The 24,873-nt window shown below is 35.2% G+C and overlaps 1 protein-coding gene across 1 annotated transcript; it reads right to left on the bottom strand.

The window, feature by feature from the left end:
* Positions 1-1,369: 1,369 nt before the first annotated feature.
* On the bottom strand, positions 1,370-13,091 carry LOC106078870 (uncharacterized). Its single transcript, XM_013239916.2, has 4 exons — positions 12,856-13,091; positions 10,897-11,098; positions 8,356-8,511; positions 1,370-1,576 (listed from the first exon to the last, which is right to left on the bottom strand). Exons 2-4 carry the CDS (start codon positions 11,087-11,089, stop codon positions 1,413-1,415), a joined length of 513 nt encoding a protein of 170 aa, XP_013095370.2. The 5' UTR covers positions 11,090-11,098; positions 12,856-13,091; the 3' UTR covers positions 1,370-1,412.
* Positions 13,092-24,873: the final 11,782 nt, after the last annotated feature.

Here is a 24,873-nt window from a genome sequence, read left to right as displayed (position 1 = left end):
TTTTAGATCTAGGGATGGGATTATAAAGTAAACAATTAAACGAATTAATATTTAGTACGCGATTCATTACGGAATTGTCTAATGAAAGAATGTTCGTCAGGAAATCTGTAGTCACAGATGTAAGGAACTAATTAATGTAAAAAATGCTTTTGAAACACAAAATTGAAGATTAATTTTATTATATAATGAAATCAATGGATCTTCTTTTGTATTTTCATGTGTCAAAGTAAAAAACTATCTGCGCAAAGTGTATTTCTTAAAATTAGATCTAGGTCTAAATCCTTTCTATCTTTTCGTATGTCAACATTGTAGACATGGCCTAGATCCATAAAATACTATAGCTATAATAGAGTCGGACAACTTTATTTTTTTTTGAGGGTCTTACATTTGTTTTAGGGCTACAATACATTCACTAAGGTCTAAGTTGGTACCCAAGGAACATTCCTGCCTAGTTTTATCAAGATTGGTCAAGCGGTTTTGATGTCTATAAGTAACATACATACATACATACATACCCCTCACATTCTACTTTATAATATAGATTGTTATAAACCTAGTGGTGGCACAGATGGGGGTAGTGGTGTGTGTGTAGTCAGCCGACGCAAATCGCCCCAGGCCAGCGCTAGACGAGCGGTCAACCGTGACGAGTTACGACTGTCAGCCGAGTCGAGTGTCAACAGGACAGTTCGGGAAGGATCGCCGACGTGAACAGAGCTCAGGAGCGTCACGAGAGTTGTAGTCATCTGACCACCTAGAAACGTCGAGCGGCGTTCTGTCCGGTTCGAGAAGGCCAGCAGGGACCCTATATAAAGAGCGAAGGTATCAGAGACCAGTCAGTCACAACTTCCCGATCTACAGTTCGTTACAACGGCTTAGTACAAGTCCGAGACGAGACAGAGAGACCAGTGCAAGAGTTGATACGGCGGAGAGATATTTGTACAGTCTCGTGTTACGTGCTGCCAATTGTACAGTATTGGCTGTTATTTATTGACATTAAACTATTACGTTATTTTCAAGCCCAGAGTTGTCAAGTTCTTTAAGTTGGTGGTGTCGTTTGGTGCAATTTGCAGAGAGCCTGGATAGTGAGATTCGTAACAATATATATATATATATATATATATATATATATATATATATATATATATATATATATATATATATATATATGTATGTATGTATATGTATGTATATATATATATATGTGTGTGTGTGTGTGTGTGTGTGTGTGTGTGTGTGTGTGTGTGTGTTTGTGTGTGTGTGTGTGTGTGTGTGTGTGTGTGTGTGTGTGTGTGTGTGTGTGTGTGTGTGTGTGTATGGATGGTTGAGACAGTTTTCCAACTTAAAAACAAGAATCGGAATAAAAAACAAATAGAATAGAATAAATGCTTCTTTATTCAAAAAGTTTTATAAAACTAAGATTTCATATTACAGGCAGCATAGAACATAACGCTGCCTATACAGATGATGACACCACCAACTGCGCTCAGGATAAGGGAGAAGCCAATATCTGCTATCTCTGCTATGTGTTTATAAACTCCAGCTCCAAAGACACTGCAACTGATGATAACGCACACAACTGAAAAAGAATTATTTTGAAATACACATTTATGTAACTATGTCTATGAGAGCAATTTGACAAAACCCCAGTCATTACTAAGAACACCTTTATGCACGGTGGCAGCGCGCTAAAGCACTTGTCTTCTTAATCAGGGGTCCCAGGTTCGAATCCTCGTGAAGACAGGGATTTTAAATCTCGGGATCGGATCTATGCGCATCTCTGAGTCCACCATCTCTAATGGTTACCTGACATTAGTTGGGGGAAATTACTGGCGGTTAATCGTGGTGCTGGCCACATGTTACTACCGTTAACCGTAGGCCTCAGTAACATGACCTTAAGATCATCTTCCCTATATACCTCAAGGTCGTAAAGGGGAAAATTTTATCTAGAAAACGAAAAAAAATGAAAGGGGTAATTCTACTCTAGTAGCAACAAGTTTTTTGGAAAAGGTTAGCTTATCGGTTTATCTAATGTAACTTTATCAAGGCTACGGAACTGCAATGTTTAGCTGCACAGAATTAAAAGTCCTTTCGCTTCTGGCACTAACAAGAAAAACATTGAAAAAATATTTTTTTTAGACAATACCTCCTTTATGCAACTTATTGAGTGTTGGATTTTTTCTGAAAAAATAATGTATGTTAGATTTAACATTTTTTTTTACATCACCGTCTTTCCCCCTTCCTCCCAAGACAGAATACTGGTTAAGCCAGGGGTTCTTAGCCTGTGGTTCGCGACCACTTTGGGGGGTCGAATGATAAGTTGCCAAGGGTTGCCTAAGAACCCGGTAATTCGGATTGTTTTGTCTATTCATCTTTTTTTTTGTCCATTATAGCGTTCTGTAACAAGTATATTTGAACCGTACTTGGTATTCCAAATAGTCCATATCCCGTTCTTTTTTAGATATCTTCCATTTCTAATAACAAATCTTTGCGAAAGAAGGTTTTCCAGCTTGTTAGTTATTAAGTCCAAATTCAGAAGTAGACTTGATGCAGTATGTGACATTCGTTGTGCTACTGAATTCCTGATCTAGTAGAACAGAAACAAGCTCAACCTTCGCACTATCAATGGCATGTTTGTTAACACTATCGAAACACTATTTCTGAAACAATGTAGTTTACTGAATAAAGACTGTTATCCATACTATGACATATCTTTTAAAGTGTCACTGAAGTATGCAACTTGTGAATATGCAATAAAAAGTAAATAAATGGAAGTCGGAATAATAACACATTTTAATTTAATTATGAGCACAAATTAAATTATCTGTAAATGAAAAAAAAAAAAAACAGGTTACAGTTGGGGGTCGCCGCCTAGTTTGACATTATATTAGAAGATCGCGGAACTAGAGAAGGGTGATACCGACTGTGTTAAGCGAATGTACAGATCTAGTACACCTTTTAATATTCCAATGAAAATCATTGGCAGACAACGCGCAAAATTTTCCTGAACATTAATTTATTAAACTCTTGAAAACGCTCGAAAACGCCCGAAACGCGATAGTCCTTTCAAGAACGCCATTGTTCTTTAAATATCAATGTAGGATCTAGACCTAGATTTAGTCTCTAGCCAAATTGACATTTATTTATTTTTACTTTAAAAAATCTAGAGTTTTCTCCATGTGGCTAATGAGCTAGCAATTTTTTTCTCAGCAATATACATCAACTGTTGAATTTGAAGGAAAATCGTTAGATCCATTTTTTTTTATAAGCGTCTGCTAAACATCCATTAAGAAGTGAGTTAAATAGAGTTAATATGAAAAACATTTTTAAAAAGATTTCTTTTAAAAAGACAATACCTCAATAATACACCTTGGAATAAAATAAAATTTAAAGTATATATATTGGTTCAAAGCGGGTATCGTACCCATGATTCTAACACCGCCAGATGCGTGAAATTATGTATCTACCAATTCAGCCAGCCGGTACACATACTTTTGAGATTATTTATTGATATTATAATTATTTGGACATTTCATACCAAACCTACCTAGACTTCTGATTTAGAACTCCAAAGATCCTAGTTTAGATCTCCTTCTAGATCTATAATCTATATGTAATCTATATTTTTAAAAAATATTCTCGTTAACCCAACACTCTGGCTGTTTTTTTTTTTTTTGTTTTTTTTTTTGTAAAGTCTAGTCAAACGAAATTTTCCTTTATTATTTATTACTTTGATAAATTACAACATTCCAACTACATTTTTACCTTTGTGGCCAATGAGCTAGTTATTCTTTTCTCAGCAATATACATCAACTGTTAAATTTCTAGGAAAATCATAAAGCCGCTATTGAGCTCAACTGTCCACCCACACAACCAGGTTCCTCCATAAAGAAGTGACTTGAATTGGTATTGGAGAGAAATTAATATTTCATAGACAGCAGGGATCTTTCAATTTAGCACCCTGGACAATATCGAGCCTTTGAATTTATGTTTTTTTTCTTTTATGTTTCATTATATCGCTGCATTGACATTTCTTTTAGTCTGTCCACACAAGATCAGTTGACCGTCTTTCTCCATTCCTCTTTGACTTTTGTCTTGGATAGAATTTCTTTCAATGTCCATTCTTTAATGATGTTTTTTCCATCGCTCTCTATGTCTGCCTCCTTTTTTCCTGGCATTGTTCCCTGAAGGAAGGTCTTTGCGAGCCCCTAAGACCTTGCGATATGGCCATACAGTTCAAGTTTGAGTTTCTTTTTAACAATAGTAATTGCTGTATTAATCCTATTGCTGTATTAATCCTATTACTGTATTAATCCTATTACTGTATTAATCCTATTGCTGTATTAATCCTATTGCTGTATTAATCTTATTGCTGTACTAATCCTATTGCTGTATTAATTCTGTTTCTTATTTCTTCATTTGTGACGCAGTCTTTGTAAGCGATACCTTGGATATTTCTGTTGCATCTCAGTTTCATTGTTAGGATTCTCCTTTTGACATCTGCAGCAGTGGCGTAACTAAGGGGGGGGATGGGGGGGGAGAATTTTAAAATCCCCCCGGGCCCCCACCTAGGGGGGCCCCCGAATGGGTGTCCGAAATTTATTTGTAAATACATAAATTAATATGTTTGATTGACAAATAGTGTCAACGGGTGTCTTTTTTTTTTCAACATTAATGGATTAAATTTATAACAAAGACTAAACCTAGATCTAGGTCTATCAGTACGTTGACTTTGTTGACATTTTAAAAATATTTTTTCCCACAGAGATCAAATTTAAAAACTAAAATTAGTCTTACATTTTGAACTTTGTTGCCACGAATAAAACTGCATGATATACAGCGAATTCCAGGTATCTTGTTACCTTTACTAATAATAGATCTAAATGGCGAGTATTATATGGCTACACTAATTAACCTTGAAGCAAAATTTACAGAATCAAGTATAACAGATCTAAAAGTTATTCTTAATAATGCTAGAATAGTCGATTATTCGGGTTTGGCGTCTATAATTTCACAATTAAACTTCACACTGGAGTTATTACCCCTCTATTCATCTTTCCTCAATCCAATGGAAACTCTTTTTATTTCCATCTAATCCTTTTGCTTTCGCACAAAACATAAACAAAAAATAATATCATATAATATTAGCACATCCTTCCTTTTGAAGTTATTATCACACCCTTCCTTTTAAAGTTCTTAAGAGTGATATCTATTAGCAGGGCCGGCCCTAGCATTTTCGGGGCCCTATGCGAAACAGATCGAGCGGGGCCTAGTCTGGGTAGGGATGAGCATAATGTCAAAATAATGTTTTTTTGAATTAGAAAATAGGCCTACTTTCGTCTTTGCAATAAATTTTTATCAAATGAAAGCTCGCAATGTCACTTTTTATTTATTGTCACCCCAAAATGTCAATTTCGTCTATTCTTTAGGAGATTTGAATAAATTCAAAAAAAGTTCAGGACTTTATCGTATATTTTGCCTTTTCATGAGATTTCCTGGAGCCCTGGAAAATCAGGAGGTCGCGAAAACCCTGTTATTTTATATACGTTATAATGGTTTAATTTAATAATGTACACTTGGAATTAGCGCGGGGCCTATGAAAGCATAGGCTGCAGTGGCCTAAGGCCGGCCCTTTCTACTAGGAACTTTAAGAATTCGTCCATTTCTGGTTGTCTTGACTGGCACAACAAGTTCTCTAGACGTTGGTCTATAACTGTCTGTTTCGTTTGTTCCAACAGTTTGCAGTTCATTGTCTTCATCGGTATCATAGTACCCAGAGATGTCTTCATTGAAACTCTTATTCAAAAAGCGTTGATTTCTTCTGTATGTTTTTCCACCGTTTGTCTTTATGATGTAAGATCTGGGTGATGAATGTTTTTTTATGACAACTGCTTTCTACCATGTTTGAACTCTCCGACAGAATAATCTTTAGGTAGTCTTGCTTTTGCATCGTATTTCACTTTTCTTTTCATCTGTCGTTCGTTTAGTAATGTCTCTGCATTTTGAGCTACCGATGGTTTCAATAGTTTGTGATCAGTTGGAATCATTCCCTGAGTCTTCTACTCGTCAGCAATTGTGATGGTGAATACGGCAGTCTACTTATCGGAGTATTTCTATACTCGAGCTTAACGAGATATGGATCTTTCTCACTTTTGTATGCTCTGAATCCTTTTGCTTTCGCACAAAACATAAACAACCAACAATGACGTAATACCATATAATATTAGCACAGAATCTTCTTCATGCAGTGGAAAATTAAGAATTTTTTGCCTATCTTGAATTCTGGTCAAAGCTCCTGCGCCCAATTAATATAGTTCGGAAGAAGCTACAAAAGTATGGACTGCATATACGGAAAGCTGCTGAAGAAATTAGTACCCTTTCATGCTTTCTGCAAAATGATGACAAACTGATAAAAACCCAATCCATCGAAAAAGCAAAAGAAGGTAGTGAATACTATGGATTCCCAGTAATCAAAACAACCAGAAGAAAGAAAAGACTTGATGGGAAGTTGAGTTCTAATGTAGGACTGTCAATAGAACTGCAATTCAAACGTAATACGACAGAAGTGCTGGACAAATTTCATATGGAGATGAAGGGCAGATTCCAAAGGCTGGAAAGAAAATGAATACCTTTGGGTTTCTTCTTGAACCAAGACACCTGTTAGATGAAGACACGCTTGTGACAAACTGTGCTACTTTTCCTGTTTGTATGATGAAATAAATGGAAAATCGCTTTTTCATGATGTCATTGATGCACGAGCACTTTTCATTAACAAACCAGTAATACAATCACCAATAGACATATTGAGCTCAAACTTTGCAATCTCCTCAGAATACCGCTAACTCAGGCCACTTCCATTACGTCATGTGAGAGATCATTCTCAAAGCTCAAGCTCATCAAAAAGAATCTCAGGAGCACAATGACGCAAGAAAGGCTTATCATGGTTTTAATGTCAGTGAAGTCACAAATACTAGAAAGTATCGATGTAGTTGATGTTATAGATGTCTTTGCTGCAAATAATGCACGACGTGAAGCGATATCAATTTAGATTTGTCACTTGTGCATTATTTAACTAATAAACAACGGTATTATTCATTAAAATAGTCTTGATGATTACTTTTTGTTAAGTTTACTGATATACTGAACCAATTTGATTTGGGGCTTATTTATTTTTGCGTACATTATCTCATGTCATATGTCGAATGTCAAAATGCAAGGGGCCCCCAAAGAGGTCAATCCCCCCGGGCCCCCAAATCCCTAGTTACGCCCCTGATCTGCAGTGTTTAAGATTCGTAAGCATATAAGAAAGCGCGTTAGCCTGATTTCGTGTCGCAAGCTATGTCCCTGTCTGTCCATATTGTTTTGAGTTTTGCAAGTGCTGCTGTGGACTGTGCAAATCTGGCCAGTAGTTCAGGTTTGGTTCCCTCATCTCAGACGATAGCTCCGAGGTATTTAAAACTACTGACACTTCTCAGCTTTTCGCCACTAATACTGATGTCACTTTTAGAGACCTGTTGGGTATTGGTCATAATTTGTGGGTATTTTTTTGATTTCCATACCATATGCTGTGGTTAATTCTCTCACACTTCTCTAAATATCTGCCCTTTTTTTTTTTCTTACTATGTTTTCTTGATTGTTAAGATTAAAGATGAATTTTTATTGTAAATCAATTCTTTATAATCACAATGATCACAAACAATTGCAGATATCTCAAATAACGTTACGGTTAAATGATTCAATTTTCTCATTCATCTTGCTAAAGATATTGGTAATGTAAATATCTCACGTTGAGCTGATTTGGTTCGTGCATGCAGATTATTTTTTTCGACATACATTTTATGTAAGTTATGATAATCAATATAATTCATATAATAAAAAAAAAGTTTTTCTTTCAGACCTTGTGGACTATAGGGCAGATGATGTAAAGGTCATCTGTTTCTGTGGCCTACGGTTAACGAGGGTGTCATGTGGCCAGCACAACGACCAACCGCCTTTACTTTTCCCCAACTGATGTCAGGTACCCATTAGAGCTGGGTAGACTCAGAGGCGCCCAAGGATCCCGAAATAAAAATCCCAGTCTTCACCAGGATTCGAACCCGGGACCCCCGGTTCAAAAGCCAAGCGCTTTACTGCTCAGCCTCCGCACCTCCATTCATATAATAATAGATATATATAGTTCACGTTTTAGCAACTTAGCTTTACAGGCTTTAAAACATATCCGCTTGTAGCACAAAGTAAAAGTGTGTTTTTTACTGTATCAGTTTATTTTTTTTATCTTATTTTTATTTAATTCCGTAAAAAGTTTTCCCCTCATTATAAATAACCTAACTAAAAAAAGAAAACTAAAGAAAAACCTACGTGTTGCGATTCCAGCTGCCAAATGACCCAATTTTAAAATGTCTAAATCAGGTTTCGCCTTAATGCGTCTGGCAATATGAAGGCAGGCCAGACCCAAGCCTCCTACTCCAGCAACCATAGCCAAAATAGCAAATGCACCAGCAGCTTTCAGTTCATCTGAAAGAGAAAGAAATAACAGTCAATGATTACGTAGCTTAATATGAGTAGTACTCAAGTCTCTCTGCTTCCTCAGCATGCTGAGTGCTCTCTTGATTTACTTGTTTTCAAGGAAGGTTGTCGGAGACATTTGTATACCACGATGCTTTCATCCAACACAGCTCTTGACTTAAGATCTATTTGTTTCTATTTAGATTCAAACCCTGATCCCTCAGATAAGCAGCAAAACGTTTAGGCCTATACCCTCCCAGCCACAAGCCCCACAAAGCACATTTTTCACATATGCCATCAGCCTCCAGGGTTTTATTACATAATAGCCAAAGGCACACAAAAATGTTTCCAATTAGTAAAAGGCATGAAATATAATTTTGATGAACTCCCCTCGTTTTGCAGCGACACGTGCAGCATATGAATGACAAATTATCTTAATTCCGTTCTTCATAAAGAGGTATAACTAAGGAATGAAACCTACACATAACGTTCTAAAGTCATTTAATTACGTCATAAATTCCTACTACTACGTCATAAACTCAAACAATGCATTACACATTCAAATTACCTCCTCACAAACCCGTACCGAAACATCCAGAGTAAACTTTTTTTTGTTTATGGCTTCAAATCTTTTTCTTCAAAGCTATCTCTATTTATTTTCTTAAATGCTCTATTGGTCAATTATTTTCAGCCTCACAAATTCATAATCTCTACAAAGCTTGTATCAACTCATTCTGTCTGTGTCAAGGTCTGTCTGTGTCGTAAACATTTTGAACATGTCATTTCTCACACACTCATTCTTGGATCGAGTCGAAGTTTTACACAATTATTTATTATATCTAAAAGACATGAGCCAATAAAACCAATTTAACTAATTAGTCAATTAATTACTGGTAATTAATTATTTCTAATATAAAAAGGGTTATTGATAATATATGTCAATATATAGTTTTAAATATGATGTTATTCCCTTTATTAAGCTTTGTTTTTTTAAGTTGTTTATATTTTGCTTATAGGTTTGGAAAGTTATTTACTATGATGTACTATTTCAGAAACTGTGAAGCGCACCCCATTGGAGAAAAAGTTCCAAGGGATGCTCAAAAGCGATCTTTTTTCAAAGCTTATAATTGTTCACTCTGTCTGTCTGTCTGGTAAAAAGTGTGTACACGTTATTTCTCCAACGCCAATTCTCGTATCAAAGTGAAACTTTGCACAATTATTCATTGACTTAGACAAGACATCAATCAATAAAAAAAAAGTAGCCAATGAGACAATTAATTACTTGTATTTAATTTGTTTGTTTAATAGCAACAAGGAAAACTAATACCTCAGTATTCACATATATGGCTAAATTTGTTGGGTTTAGTCCCCTTAAATATTTGTTAACGCTATTTCTTCCTCACACATTCTCCGATCAAGTTGAAACATTAAAGAATTATTTATTGTACCTTACAAAATGTAAATCCATAAACAAAAATACGCAATAAGTCATTTATTATTGGTAATTAGGCAATTTAAAAACTTAAATGTTTCACTTTCGGAAAGAAAAAAAACGTAGCCGTTGCATCAGAACTTTGAATGATCTTAAATATTATGATATCCTATTTTCTTTTCTTGTTTCTGCGATTTAAACGAGACGGACGGACGAAACGACAGACAGACCGCACCAAACTAATAGCGGATTTTCCACTTTTGGGGGCCGCTAAAAATCAAAGTAATTATCAAACGAGATCTTTTGCCTCCACCATATACTGATGCTAGTTTTGTGCTGCCTGAGATTTATCTCAAACTGAACACGCTATTTAACCCTGCCCTGCACCAGTGCTTGTGGCGCATAGAAGTGCACTATTGAACCAGAACACGAAAGCGCAAGGTTAGAACAGTGTATCAACTGATTGTGGAGAGACTGAAGTGTTGAAAACTAAGGAGCCGTCTTTTGTGCTGCCAGAAGACTGTAGTGGGAACCTGGGCGAAGCGGGGAAGGCTGTCGTTGGTCCGTATTCAGGTTGCTATTGAAAGGATTGGTACAATTAGTAACAAGATGGCTGTTATGTGTTTGTCCTGGTAAATAAACACACTTATTTATTAACTGTAGAACTTCGTTGACTTGCCTGCCTTAAGTTACAACGCTATTGATAACAGGATTTCACCATTGCTATTACCTAAGATAAAATTGTTGCGGAAATGTGTCATGGTCTTCTGAAACTTCTTTCATTTTTTTGTATGCTTCATATTTTAGCTGTTGATGGTTTAAATATCACATTAAAACAATAAACGAGCTATGATTGTCGTCTCATGCCAAAACGTGAATTGAAGTCAGATGTTCCAAGAGTACATCACTGTTTAAATCTTAGTTTCTTAACCATCTTATAGAATGAAAAAACATGGACATACCTGTCTTATATTTAGATGGTATATCGATACATATATTTAATTGGCAGGTCGTCCACAGACCCTGTGTTCCGAAATTAGTTGAACTCGTCATCCAGTTCGGAGTGGCCAGTCCCACTACATGTAAAACCAATCCAATAACAAGTAAGCCTACGCCTAAACAGTGCAAGCCAGAGATCCCATTTGGTAGAGCCATAATAGTAGCCTGGAAACACAATGGAATTTTTTAAAATTATTACTTGGTCCAAGGGACTTTTCAGTAATAGGATATACATGCATATTAAAAGGCACATGTATTCAAGTCCATAATTGTACCCTTCACTCATACAGCACTATAATTCAAATAGTGTTACTAGCCAGACTGGACTAACTGCTGCAGAAGAGATTTGATTTATCACTACAATAAATTTTATTTTCCTACGATGAAACTCGGTCATTGCAGCGCCAAACAATACCCTGTAGCTCATGACTATATATATGAATACTAATTTATAGACTATCTTTACCCACCAGCTACTCTCGTTGCTGTTTTCATTGCTCCCCGGTGGATCACCATATATTTTTTTGAAACTGTATCCAAAAAAGCATAAACAAAACAATATTTTTAAAAAGACTTTCTCATACCCTTTCACCTTTCTCATTTCCTTTCGGTTTTGACAGCGGAAAACCTAAACATTAGATCTGTAACATTCACTTCTTTAATTTTTTATCAGGATATTATGTCAGTATCTGCGAAACTCAATATTGCCATTATACATACATACATATGTACTCCTGGCCCGTAAATTATTATAGCCCTGCTCAAGAATATTAAACAATACTCCAGCTCCATCGCAAAACAATATGGCTGGCATCTCTTCATCTCTTCCAGTTGATAGCTCAACATTTTATGCAGAATATTTTGGAGAAATTTTCATAGTGTTCTCTCTCGCCTATTTTTACATGTCCTGAGTCAGGCATGACAAAAAACAAATACAATTTTACAATATCTCTATTCAAGTCAGAAATTTATACAGGGCGGAACCTGCACGCTGATCTAACAAAAATGATCTAATGATTTTTTCTAGAAGTTTAACAGTTTATCTATATTGATGAGAAAAGAATTTACCAGCTGGTTGGTCAAACGGGATAAGCTCCAGTTAGACCGATATTATTTTTCAAATAAAAAAATGAAAGAAATTTTGGCTAGTGATCTAGATAGAGATCTAGATCCAAATTCGGTTTTGAAAGGACTACCGCGTTCTTGGGATGACTATCGCTTTCGGGCATTTACGAATTCAAGGCTTTTCTGAAGAGTTTAATAAATTAATGTTCTGGAAAATTTTGCGGATCGCCTTCTAAGTCTAGATTTAAATGGTTATCATTGGAATATTATAAAGTGTAGTAGATCTATTCATTCGCTTAGCCAGGGTTCTTACTCGGGGAGAAAGGGGGGGGGGCATGGGCGGGGTAAAAAAATGTTCAATTGTTTTTTAATCTAACATTCATAATTTTTTTATAAGAAAAACAAACGCTTAAAGGATGTATTGTCTTTGAAAAAGATATCTTTAATGCCATGCTTGTTTTAAGTAATAAACTTTTACAATATTTTAGTTTTTTTATCAAGACAGCCTGGCTCAGTTTCATTCCAATACGCCAATGATAACATGCATATATGATGCTTGTACTTCGATGAAAGTGCCCGAAACAGTGTCTACATTCAATGGTAATTTTAAAAATTGAAACTCTTACGTACTTTGAGAGGATTTAGTTTGTGACCATTTAAAAAACAAAATAATGTCCTAAATGTTTTAGCTGTTTGTACACTTGTCTCATAGTTTGGAGAAATAGTGTAACGAAATGAGAAGGCATTTCATTTCACATGATTTTTTTCTCGGTTATTTTGTTGAAATAATTTTACCTCAAAGCTTGAAACTTATTTTTCACGCAATGATAGTTAGTTGAAAAAAAAATGACACATACCTTCGATTTCACCTTCCTGTAAGCGTTACACTGAAACCCTTTTTTTTTTTGCCTTAGCCAGATCTGAAATTCTCAGAAAGTGAGATAGAGAGAGATATTACTGTTTTAAATATACTCCAACCTCAAAGTATTTTTTTTTTGTTTTTTTTTCTTGGCTCAGTAAAATTCAAATATTGCCTTCCTAGATCGCTTCCTGCTTCACTATGACGCACAATATGGCTGATAGCATCAAACATTTTTAAGCGGGAGGTCTTTTCTAATCTTATATCTTAACGAATATTGCAGATTTTATTACTGTCATCGTATAATATATGCTCGTCTTTAAAAAGTATATTATGAACGAGAAGGTACCCGAGCTGCACTACGGTTAAAAGCCCCTAATAAAGAGTTTGCAGAAATACTTCTTACTCCCATCAGTTGTAGCCTATTCGTCTGCCTACATTATGACGCCTCTCCATACTCACTGTCACAGACACAATAATCACACTACTTTTATATGATACGCTCTTCCCCCAACAAAACTTTTTCAGGTCTTTGTATATTCAGTGGAACAGAAAGCATTACGAGAACATCGCCTATAAAAAGCTCTCATTTTCGGCAGCCCCACTTTTTTTTTTTGGCGTCACAATTGAAAGGCCAGTAAAGTAGACTTTTATACAAACTTTCCCTGACACCCGTCGCATCCTAGTATATAAAAATGCTCTCTCACTGCGGACATTTTTTAACACGTAAACTATAGAACTACTGATAAATCACATTTTTTACACGTAAACTATAGAACTACTGATAAATCACATTTTTTACACGTAAACTATAGAACTACTGATAAATCACATTTTTTACACGTAAACTATAGAACTACTGATAAATCACATTTTTTTACACGTAAACTATAGAACTAATGATAAATCACATCTTTTACACGTAAACTATAGAACTACTGATAAATCAATCATTGAAGCTTTGTTCTTTCCACAGAACAGTTGGAGAAGAAAATATTATTTAGTTCACTCTTTACAGTTTTTCTTTAGTTTTGTCAGTCGTAGATCTAGGCCTAACTCTATCTTGACCCATTCCCATAAAACGTATTACACAGCCCAACCAACCAACCACACACAAAAACATCTTTTTTCTTATTTTTAGTTTTTTATTTGGAATAGAGGCCTATTTGTAAAACTAGATTTACTTGTTCTAAAATTGTGCTGGGGGGGGGGGTCGGTGGGTGAATGGTTAAGCTTTCGGCTTCCCTGGGGTCCTGGGATGCAATCTCGATAAAGATCGAGATTTTTAATTTCGGGATTTTTAGGGTGTTCATGAATCTACCCAACTCTAATGGGTACTTGGCTTAAGTCGGGGAAAGTAAAGGTGGTTGGTCGTTGTGCTGGTTCCATGACACCCTGCTCGTAAACCGTTGGTCAAAGGAATAAATGACCTTAACATTATCTGCCCTCCAGATTGTATGGTCTAAAAGGGTAACATCTCGTTGTTGGTAGAGGCACTCTGTTTAAGTGACCAATGGAATAAAGTGGTGGTAGTATCTATTATCCATGGCCTGAACTAATTCTTCCTATCGTTATTATGTTTTTTTATAGTCTTTTTGACAAGTGTTTTTACCATGGCTATAAGACTAGATATTTTCATGTCTGACCAATTATTACTGTCCCATTACTCATCATTGTTTTTAACGTAGAATTTACATCAAAGGTAGTAACCGACTCAGTTTAAATTGTAGGGGATTTTTTTTTATTTGTGATATCTAATAGCAAAATGTCAGTGTTAATGCAATGTTAACTAATATAACCAACTATTCAGGAGTCAGAATAGTAACCTACTCAGTTAAAATTAATGGTGATTTGTGTAAATTTGTGCTATCTAATAGCATAATGTCAGTGTTAATGCAATGTTAACTCATATAACCAACTATTCAGGAGTCAGAATAGTAACCTACTCAGTTAAAATTAATGGTGATTTGTTTAAATGTGTAATATCTAATAGCATAATGTCAGTGTTAATGCAATGTTCTAATTATATAACCAAGCAATGATGATATTAAAAGAAATGTAACTTTAATGAAAATACATCATTAGTATTGTTTTTAATTTTTAAAATGTATTTACTAAAAAAAATATTCTAGTATGTGCTATTTTGCTGATGGGTGAGACTTAGCACAAAAACTTTCTTTATTTTAGGAAGTGATTATTGTTTCAAATAAATTTGCTTCATATGAAATAATGTTTATATGTGAAACTTGTCCACATGACACCCTGCTCGTTAACCGTTGGCCAAAGAAACAGATGACATTAACACCATCTGGCCCATTTACTGTGAGGTCTGAAAGGGGGACTTTAAAATTGTGCTTTACGCTATCGTTAAGTATAGTTAAAATAGTTGAAAGCGTTCAGCATAAACCCAGCAACCTGGGAGACGGAAGCACATGACAGAGCATCATGAAGTCGCGCTGTGAAAACTGGCGCACAAATTGCTGAGGACAATAGAACAACGCTGGCAGAAGAAAGAGCCAGAGAAGAAAAGCAAGGCACTAGCTCCAGCTGGATGAACCTGCCCAGTGTACAGCCGAACATTCCTGGCTGACATCGATCTAAGCAGCCACATGAAGAGACCCAAAACCCCAGAGCAGAGCAGAGCCCTCAGCCACCAGGATGCCAAAAGTGGTCATCACTGAACTACAATGGACGAACTATATAACAACAGTTATATTAGACATTTCGAACTTTCTCTACATACGCCCATACACGTTTTCATACAGATTTTAAGTGTCGTTTGTAAACAAAAATCTATTTGATAATAACACTGATCTAATAATAATTCATCAAATTCAATCTGACAATTATCTAAATCAAGAGGAAAATGGGATTTGAGATCAAGATCTAGATTTCTGTTGAAATAAATGTAAATTAAAAAAAAAACAACTTGAACGAAAGAAAGTTACGCACCAAAAAAAAAGGTGTTAATATGTGCTTTATGTGGAAGGAAGTATAGTCTTATGCACTACACACAAAAATTTGAAAAACTTCAAAAAAGCTGAAACAAGGCGTTGATTTGTAAAGTAGTTATAGGAATTAAAGTTGTTAGAAATTATGTTGGTGACATGATTTATTGTTTAAACGTTGATTATTGATTTATTTGTTTATTGATTAATTGTTTGTCATCTTTATAAAATGTGTGAAAATACAGGAATTGAGGTTCTACACAAGGCTAATCACGTCTAAACTTAGTTCAATAACATTTATTAATCAAGAATTCTTCATTAACTAATTGATTGATTTTTAGCGGCCCCCGAAAGGGGAAAAGACGCTATTAGTTTTGTGTGAAATGTCTGTCCGTATGTCCGTCCGTCCCGTTTAGATCTCGTAAACTATAGATAGTGAAAATCCGACATCACAATATTTTAGACCATTCAAGTTCTGATGCAAGGGCTACTTTTTTTTTATGATAGCGAAATATCTAATTTTTTATATCACTTATGCAAGCAGTTATTTAAAGGAGAAACAGCTATTTAGTATGCATTATAAGTTATACCTAATTTAAAACAAATATTAATCTTGTAAAATCCATTCGCTTAAAAACATTTTTTAGCTGCAGGAGTTCTAATATTTCAATATTTGGAGGATTCGAATAAGAGATTGACCCTGTCAAAACAAATACAACAATAATAAGACTTCAGTTAGGCCAGGTAAGCGGTAGCTGAGCGGTAAAACGCTTGGCTTCCAAACGGTAGTCCCGGGTTCGAATCCTGGTGAAGACTGGGATTTTCAAATTCGGAATCTTTGGGCGCCTCTGAGTCCACTAATGGGTACCTGACATTAGTTGGGGAAAAGAAAAGACGGTTGGTCGTTGTGCTGGCTACATGACACCCTCGTTAACCGTAGGCCACAAAAACAGATGAACTTTACATCATCTGCCCTATATACCACAAGGTCTGAAAGGGAAACTAGTTAGGCCAGGTTCACATCTAATTTTGCATTCACTTGCACCTATACTTTGATCTGCTGGACCGTTGGGGCACTACACAAGATCTGTCAACCTTCTTTATCCATTCTTATCTCTCGTTTGTCTTTGATATAATTTCATTTGGATGTTCTTTCTGAAAATATTGAAGCCTGCCTGGGTGGACCACTTCGGGGACCGATTTTGAGTTTGTGTTTCCACACAAACTTTCTTTGTAACCTTGTTTTTTATTGATTCATGTGTTGTCATCGAGCATCACTTTGTACGTAAAATTTGATGACGATTGGAAAAGTAAAAAAAGTTTTAAAATACGATCGCAAAAATCCAAACATACAAGAAAGTGACAGAAAGATATAAGCCTCGTAAAAAGAAAGCATGGGATATGGAGTCCTGGACAGATGATGGTAAAGAAAAAGAGGTTAAAATGAGTGATTATCTAAGAACAACTTGTAACCTTGCTGCTATCTTAAGGACTAATCTTTTTAGCCATATAAGATATTGCAAAGGGAGACTTGTGTCTCTAAAAACGCTATAGAGTTATAGATTTAAGAACATTAAGAAATGTCCCTATTGTTTCTATATATGGCAAAAGAAAATGGAGAGAAGCTAGTGGTTTATGATGTAATGACTCAATAGTAAGACGCATAGAAGTTGGGTTTTAATTGGATATTTCTTGAGTGACGAGACAGTACATTTAAAAGCTAGAACGGAAATAGTTTACAAACGAATAATGAACAAAAGACGAAGAGACTGCTTGTGGGAATAATCTTGATTACCTGGACTGTGCCCGTAAAATTTTGTGTTTGAAAGGCCGGATTATATAATTCTATACTAAACTTATTTATTCTGTTGGTGAGTTGCATGATTAACAACAATCCAACAATGGATGCGCGGTGGTTGAACGGTAAAGCATCTGACTTTCAAATCGTGGGTCACGGGTTCAAATCCTGGTGATTACTGTGATTTTTAAGTACAGGATCCTTGGGCGCCTCTAAAACCATCCAGCTCTATTGTGTACCTGACATTAGTTAGGGAAAAGTAAAGGCGATTGGCCATTGTGCTGGCCACATGACGACCTCGTTAACCGTTGACCACAGAAACAAATGACCTTTACATCATCTGCCCCATAAACAGCAAGGTCTGAAAGGAAAAATTTACTCTTTTTACAACAATGAGCTTAAATTCAACAGCGTTGCCATTAAACCCTTAAAACCAAAAGATTAAGATTTTCTTAGCGCCCAGGTCATCTTTCAAATGGATCGATGTAACACGAATACCTAAAATGAGAAAATACTAATGAACTGAAATTGTATGACAAAATTATGAACGTTTTCGTCAATTTGTTTGGTAATCCTTTTGGTGTACATCATATAAAAAATGTGAGAAACACTGATTGAAACCCTAGTGTTGATTTATAGTAGGCAATTCAATTTCCGGTAGGTGCTTCGTGTGTGTGTGTGTGTGCTGGGAGGTGGTTTTAATTTTAAATTCTATTCTAGCCGTTTGTTTACTTTTTGACTTCTTTCTTAGAAAACACTAGCATTAAGTGACAACCAGGGGACATCGGTTTATCGGTATCAAGGGTTACATGCCTTTGAACAAATATATTTTTCATTTTCAGCGGCCCACTTTGAGTAAACCCGCTTTTGGTTAGTGGCGTATACAGGACTTTGCCATCATTTGAGGGTCGGAGGGGTTGACCTCTTTAGGGGCCCCTGCAATTCAACATCATGGCATGATATAAAAGGGTTAATATTTAATATTTAATGTACAAAAAAAATGTCGAGCAGTCATTTAAGTGCCACCATTAAGTGGAAGACCTACCATAGCTACGCTACTGCTTTTGGTTTTGCGCCTTCAATCTGATTCGTCTTGACCTCGAATGCCTAAAGCGTTTTGTATTCTTCTTGAACTAGTTGCATTTTGTTTTTCTGAAAGCAAACACGTGTCTTCTTTAGAGAATGTAAAATTAATGTACACAGGAACAACTAAATGAAAAGAGAAACAATAACATAGGTTTGAAAATAAACCAAGTAATTAAATTAAAAGCTAATATACATATTTTCACCACAGCATTCCATTTTCACATTGAATCCAGCTTTTTTTCCTAAACAACAGATATATATTATACCTAGACTGGACATTATCATCTCTAACACTGTACAAAAATATCTTGAAAACCTCAATAAAGCTGAAACAAGGGGTTGTTTTTTAAGTATTTATAATTTATAATAAGAAAAAGTATTTTTTCAACCCTAAGCTATGTAACATATAATTTAATGTTTACATCTAGATCGAAAATATAAACACTCTCGCCACATAATATTTTTATAACTCTTATAATCTTAATGCGCACCGCCATCTAGGCTAGAAGGTGCGCACTGGGATAAACTAGACTGAGAAGGATGTCAACATTAAGAAGAGAAGTGAGAACGATTTCCGCCTAAGTTGAGAGCCGAAGTGAAAAGACTGTGCCTGAGATGGATGGTATTTTGTGTACCTGTGATGTCGTGTAAATAAAGATATATGTGCCTCGTTGAGTTGCCTCACTTAAGTTATTACAATACTGTACTAGTCATTAAGCCTTATGTGGTTTACATAGCTGGGATCAAGACATGCGAGGTCTGCATAAAAGATGTTTGCCATGTGAAAATGTTATTCAAGACTGGAGTTTACTGTGTCTACGATGACAATAAAAATCTAATTTCATAAGCTTTTTGAGCATAGAGAATTATCTCCCCTGTTACTTGCTTTTTCGTCTTCGTCCTTTACTCCTGAAATGTATTTTTGTATCTGCCAGCACACAGAAAGAGATTCTGCTTCTGTTTTCACTACTTCTAAATTCTGTCTTCTTCTTATATAATACAGACGTTACTTCAAAAAAAGAAGATGTTTACGTCCTAAGCGTCATGCATTCAGTCATTCATATTAACCTAAATTCTGCCAAGTCACTGGTTTTCCTGGCTAGCTCAGGCAACCCATTCCATGCTCTAATAGCACTTGGGAAGAAGGAGTATTTGTACAAATTTGTCCTAGCATATGGGACGAGGAGTGTGCCTTTATATTTGTGTCTTTCAGAGTATTTTATTAAATTTTGTTTCTGTATTTGAAGATTATGGTTCAGTGTTTTATGTATAAATGCTACTTCACTTTTGAGTCTTCTGTCCTGAAGGCTTTCTAAATTTAGTGATTTTACTAAAGGTGTTACTCTAGTCAAATGTGAATATTCTTTCATCTGTCTTCATCTAGTCTGTGTTGCACACACCATGTTCTACGCTCTCAGAACGTCCATTCCATATGTTTGAAAGCAATTTACAGAGTCTCCTAAGTTTAAAGAAGCTCAGGAAAACAAATGCTGTTAAGGTGGTTTCGTATCTCAGTAAAGTATCTCTTACAATGCATGTCTCTAAGAAAAGTCCAGGATTAACAAGTATGTCCCCCAGGATGTAAGCCGCATTCATTTTCCTACTTCTAAAACTAATCCTGCATTAAAAACATTTACATTGCGTTCCATTCCATTTTTCATCTTCCGAGTTGATGATGATTGCCTCTAAAAAATACTCTTCTGATGGGAAATCAAGACACATAACTCGGGTAGTTCAGCAAAAAAACAACAAAAGGAAATACAAAACAAGCAAATACAAAAGTTATCTAAAGGGGAAGAACTCCGTCCTAAAAACTATATCTACCAATAATGTACAAGCTAATTCCCTTTTTCGATATCAAATAAAATATTTATTTACCAATAATTAATTAATTGAGTATTTGTGTGTGTGTGTGTGTTTATTGATTTATGTTTTCTGAGGTACAATAAATAATTGTTTAATATATAAACTTAATCGGAGAAGGCGTGAGGGGAAAAAAAGCGTTAACGGTTATTTAAAGGGACTAAACCAAACAAATGTAGCAACATATCCAAATACTAAAGTATTAGTTTTCATTGACGCTTTTAAATAGCAGAAGTGATATCAGTAACTGATTGTCGAATCGTTTTATTTTTGTCATTGATTTATGGTGTCTTCTTGTCTATGTCAATGAATAATTGTGAGAAGTTTCATCTTCATCCAAGAATGGGTGTGGGAGAAATAACATTTACACACCTTTTATCAGACTGACAGTGTGAGTTGTTATTAGCCTTGTAATAAGGTATAAAATGTAAGCAATATTTAATGATATTATGAGTATGATACAGTATCTCTTAGAAACAGTAATGACTTATGTAAATTTGTCCTAGTGACTTAATCCTGTGCACTCCCAGGGGATCATAGGGCCGCAACCACACCTCTCCAACGAACTCGGTTCTGAGCAGCTTTCTTCATCTGCTTCCATGTCATTCCAGTATCTCCAGCTTCACTGATGACTGCCCTCTTCCAGGTTTGCTTGGGTCTGCCCACTTTCCTCTTTCCTTGCGGATTTAATCAAGTACCTGTCTTGCAACATTGGTAGCTGGTTTTCGCAGGGTGTGTCCTACCCAGATTCACTTTCTGTTTTTGATGTCTTGGGATATGGGGTTTTGTCTTGCTCTCTCCAACAAATTGACAGCAGTTATTTTTTCTGGCCACCCAATTCCTAATATCTGGCGTAGGCATCTTTTAACAAAGGTCTGGAGCTTTTCCATATTTGTTTTAGTGACTCTCCATGTTTCTGAACCGTATAGAAGGACAGACTTAACGTTTGTATTATAGATTCGTATCTAAATCGTATCGTCTAAATTTGGTTCGATGTAATTACTTTCATTTGCTTCTTTTTGAATTGTTTGCACAACAAACAAAACTATTAAATCGCAATTTTTAACTCATTTCTACTGAAGTTTCCACTATCACCAGGGGCTGAGCTAGTGTAAAACTTGTCCGATTTTCGTCGCGAACTTTTGCTACCTAAACTCCAGGCGTCCTGCAGATTAACTAATTATCTTCTTTCAAGGAAGATCTATACATTTAAAAGATTCAAACATAGTCCTACTCAATCTCATCTCACCTTATCATGTAAATTACAGATGTTTCTTCAAATAAGACAATAATTACGTCGTTGGTTTTCCTGGCTGATTCAGGCCATCCTTTTCATGCTCTGATGGCACTAGGGAGGAAGGAGCACTTGCACCAATTACTCTCGAAATGTAACAACGCATATTCTGTCAAGCAAGGTTTTCTCAATGCAAACATTTATAATAGGTCATAATAAAGTTAATTAATACATACATTCGATATTCAGTATAATAGATGAAACAAATTTTAGGTAATGATAACCACTTCAAGTAGGGTTTAGTAGGTACAGGATTTTAATTGGTACGAAATTAGGAATGAGGTGTTTTGATATAGTAAATATGTAAACATTTTTTACACTAAAATACGTTTATACGAATCTGATAGCAGTTCTTATTAGTTAGGCTAATAATAATAATAATTTTATTTAAAAAGCGCTTTTAACAAACAAAATGTAGGCTCAACGCGCTGTGATAGCATTACAAACACAAACACGAGAGCTATAATGACAAACTAATCTAAAAAAAAATTTGACAAGCCCCATGCGGCTCATAACAAACATAGAGTTGAAACTAGGTGCTGAAACAAATCATAACAAGTATGTTTTTGTTTTTTGTTTTTATTTTATTTTATGCTACGAAATATTCACCTTCACCATAATCACCTATCACTAAATCTGTTGAACCGTGGGGGCACCACACATGATCTGTCTCCCGTATCTTACATACCTCTCTGTCTTTTGTATGAAATCTTTTTCAATGACAGGCCCATTCATTTATACGAAACTTATCTCAACTCACTCTGTCTGTCTGGTACAAAGTTAGTACACATTATTTCTCCCACACCCAATCTCGGATCAAGCTGAAATTCTGCACAATTATTTCTTTTACCTGACAACACAAGAATCATTTTTTTAGTTGATTAATTAACTATTGGTAATTAATTATATTGTTTGGTAACATGATCAAGGTAAAGAAATCGTACTCGACATTTGTGGTGGTATGTTTAATTAGTCCCATTTAGCTCTGAGCGACCATTTTTTTTGTGTACGGTAATTTAAAAAAAAAAATTCACCAAACTACCCCTTCTTCCCACCCCCCCTTTTACAACTGGTCCAGACAAGTGATAGGATCCTAGCGCAATGAGAAAGCTAAAGACTAAACAATTGCTAAAAATATTTCTATCGCAAAGATGTATATGTGTAGGTTAACACTGCAGATTATTGCATGACTGATCGAAACTAATTAATACGATTACACTTAATATAAACTTTTTTTTTAAAGTACTTTATGTTCCCATAGCTTTCTCTTTTTGTCTCTTCTGCTTTTTCTGGTACTGTTCCCTGAAGGATAATCTTTGAGGACCTTGTGACATGGCCATAAATTTTCAATTTGCCTTTGTTTTTTTGTTTTTTAAATGTAGGCCAACTAGCCGTTGTATTCCTTTTCCTAGTCTCTTCGATTGTGGTAGAGTCTTTGATCTATTTTCCATTGACTTCAAAACATTGAACAGTTTTTCACCGAATAATAAAAATAATGTATATATTACAAGCGAAATCGAAATGATTTAGAAATAATGCTTTGTCCCTATAAGGAAGCTGCTATTACCCAACCGCCGTCCTGTGGGAGCTTTGGACTAGGATATAATCATGTTTAACGTTTAAAGGACTCCCTGGATCAAGTTTTTAAAAACAAATGATCTATCATTTATGTGTATCTGTTAACTTATGTGGTGGATTTGACACAGAAAGAACTCAAATTATGAAGGCAACTCGTAGTCCGATTTAGATCTGTTTATTATACACTAAAGATCTGCAGCCATGTGAAAACACGTGATGTAGATAAAGGCACAAACAGAGAGTGGAGACGACGTAGGCCCAGTAACGTACGGACACTACAGTGACAAGATATGCCGATAGAAATGACAGTGTCCACGTTGTTCTGCCTTTTTACGCGCGGACACAAGACGCCATCTAGGGGATAATAGTCATGTGGATATCGGGCTGGCCGGTGTGGCCTAAACAAGTATCCACCCCACTTCATATATTTACAATTGGTTTTTTTAAATCGCTTATAAAAAATTTTAACGGTTTGACTCAATATGGCATCTAAAATTTCCTTTAAAGAAAAAAATTAATTTAAAAAAAATATATATATAATTATGTTCACGCCATAGACGTATATATTTATATTGTATCTAGACTGGACATTGAGATTTTTAACACTACCAAAATTGTCGCGAAAATTTTTTTTCAAGTTGAAACAAGGCGTTGTTTTGTAAAGTAGTTATATAGAAGTAAGTTGTTTTGTTTTTTTCAACCGTAACCTATGTAACATAAATTAATTTTTAGATCTAGATTTAACATATAAAAAAATAAGAGTGCTCTCGTCTCATAATTACTATTTTGCAAATTGTAGATACATAATCTAGAAAGATCTAGGTAATCAATGTATTTAAAAATGTACAAAAGATGATTAAAATCAACAGACATGAATTATTTCAATCTAGGATTTTTTAAACATTATCTCAATGGAAACTAACAGGAAATGGCTTTGTTTCATATATTAGCGTAAATATATAGTTCTGTGATTAATAAACTTCTAAACTTTGAGAACTAAAGATCATTACTTTTCATAGACAGAAAAGATTCATAGGAGCGACTTCCATTAGAGCTTGAAAAAGAGTTACATACATAAAAATATATATATATATGTGTCGGTTTCCAGTCTAGATATAATATATAAGCATAGACAGAAATAAATATAGACTGGCCGAAGGAAGTAACTTCATGTAACTTGAAAACATGTATATCTATTGTATTCGGATTTCCGAATTATGAAAAATTGAAAAATTGCATGATCTTCAGTCTTAGAGATTAAACAAAACTCCTAGACATAAATAAAGTACACAGAAATGCAAGTCACAAATTTTCGTTTCATAAAACTCTATTATCGGCCAGTCTATATTTATTTATGTCTTTGTATATAAGTCTATGGTTCACGCTGTTTTCAATTTAAAAACAAGAATTGGAATAAAGAAACAAATATAATAGAATGAATGTTAATTT

The sequence above is a fragment of the Biomphalaria glabrata genome, chromosome 16, assembly GCF_947242115.1.
Source record: "Biomphalaria glabrata chromosome 16, xgBioGlab47.1, whole genome shotgun sequence".
Taxonomy (NCBI): domain Eukaryota; kingdom Metazoa; phylum Mollusca; class Gastropoda; family Planorbidae; genus Biomphalaria; species Biomphalaria glabrata.
This window is presented reverse-complemented; position numbering and strand designations above follow the sequence as displayed.

Bases quoted from the DNA above. Each gene is read 5' to 3' on its own strand.
- LOC106078870 (XM_013239916.2), bottom strand. From the start codon at position 11,089: ATGGCTCTACCAAATGGGATCTCTGGCTTGCACTGTTTAGGCGTAGGC. The intron at 8,512-10,896 runs GTATGTCCATGT...TTTCTCTTTCAG, and splicing joins ACCATCTAAATATAAGACAG to ATGAACTGAAAGCTGCTGGT. The intron at 1,577-8,355 runs GTAGGTTTTTCT...ATTCTTTTTCAG, and splicing joins GGCAGCTGGAATCGCAACAC to TTGTGTGCGTTATCATCAGT.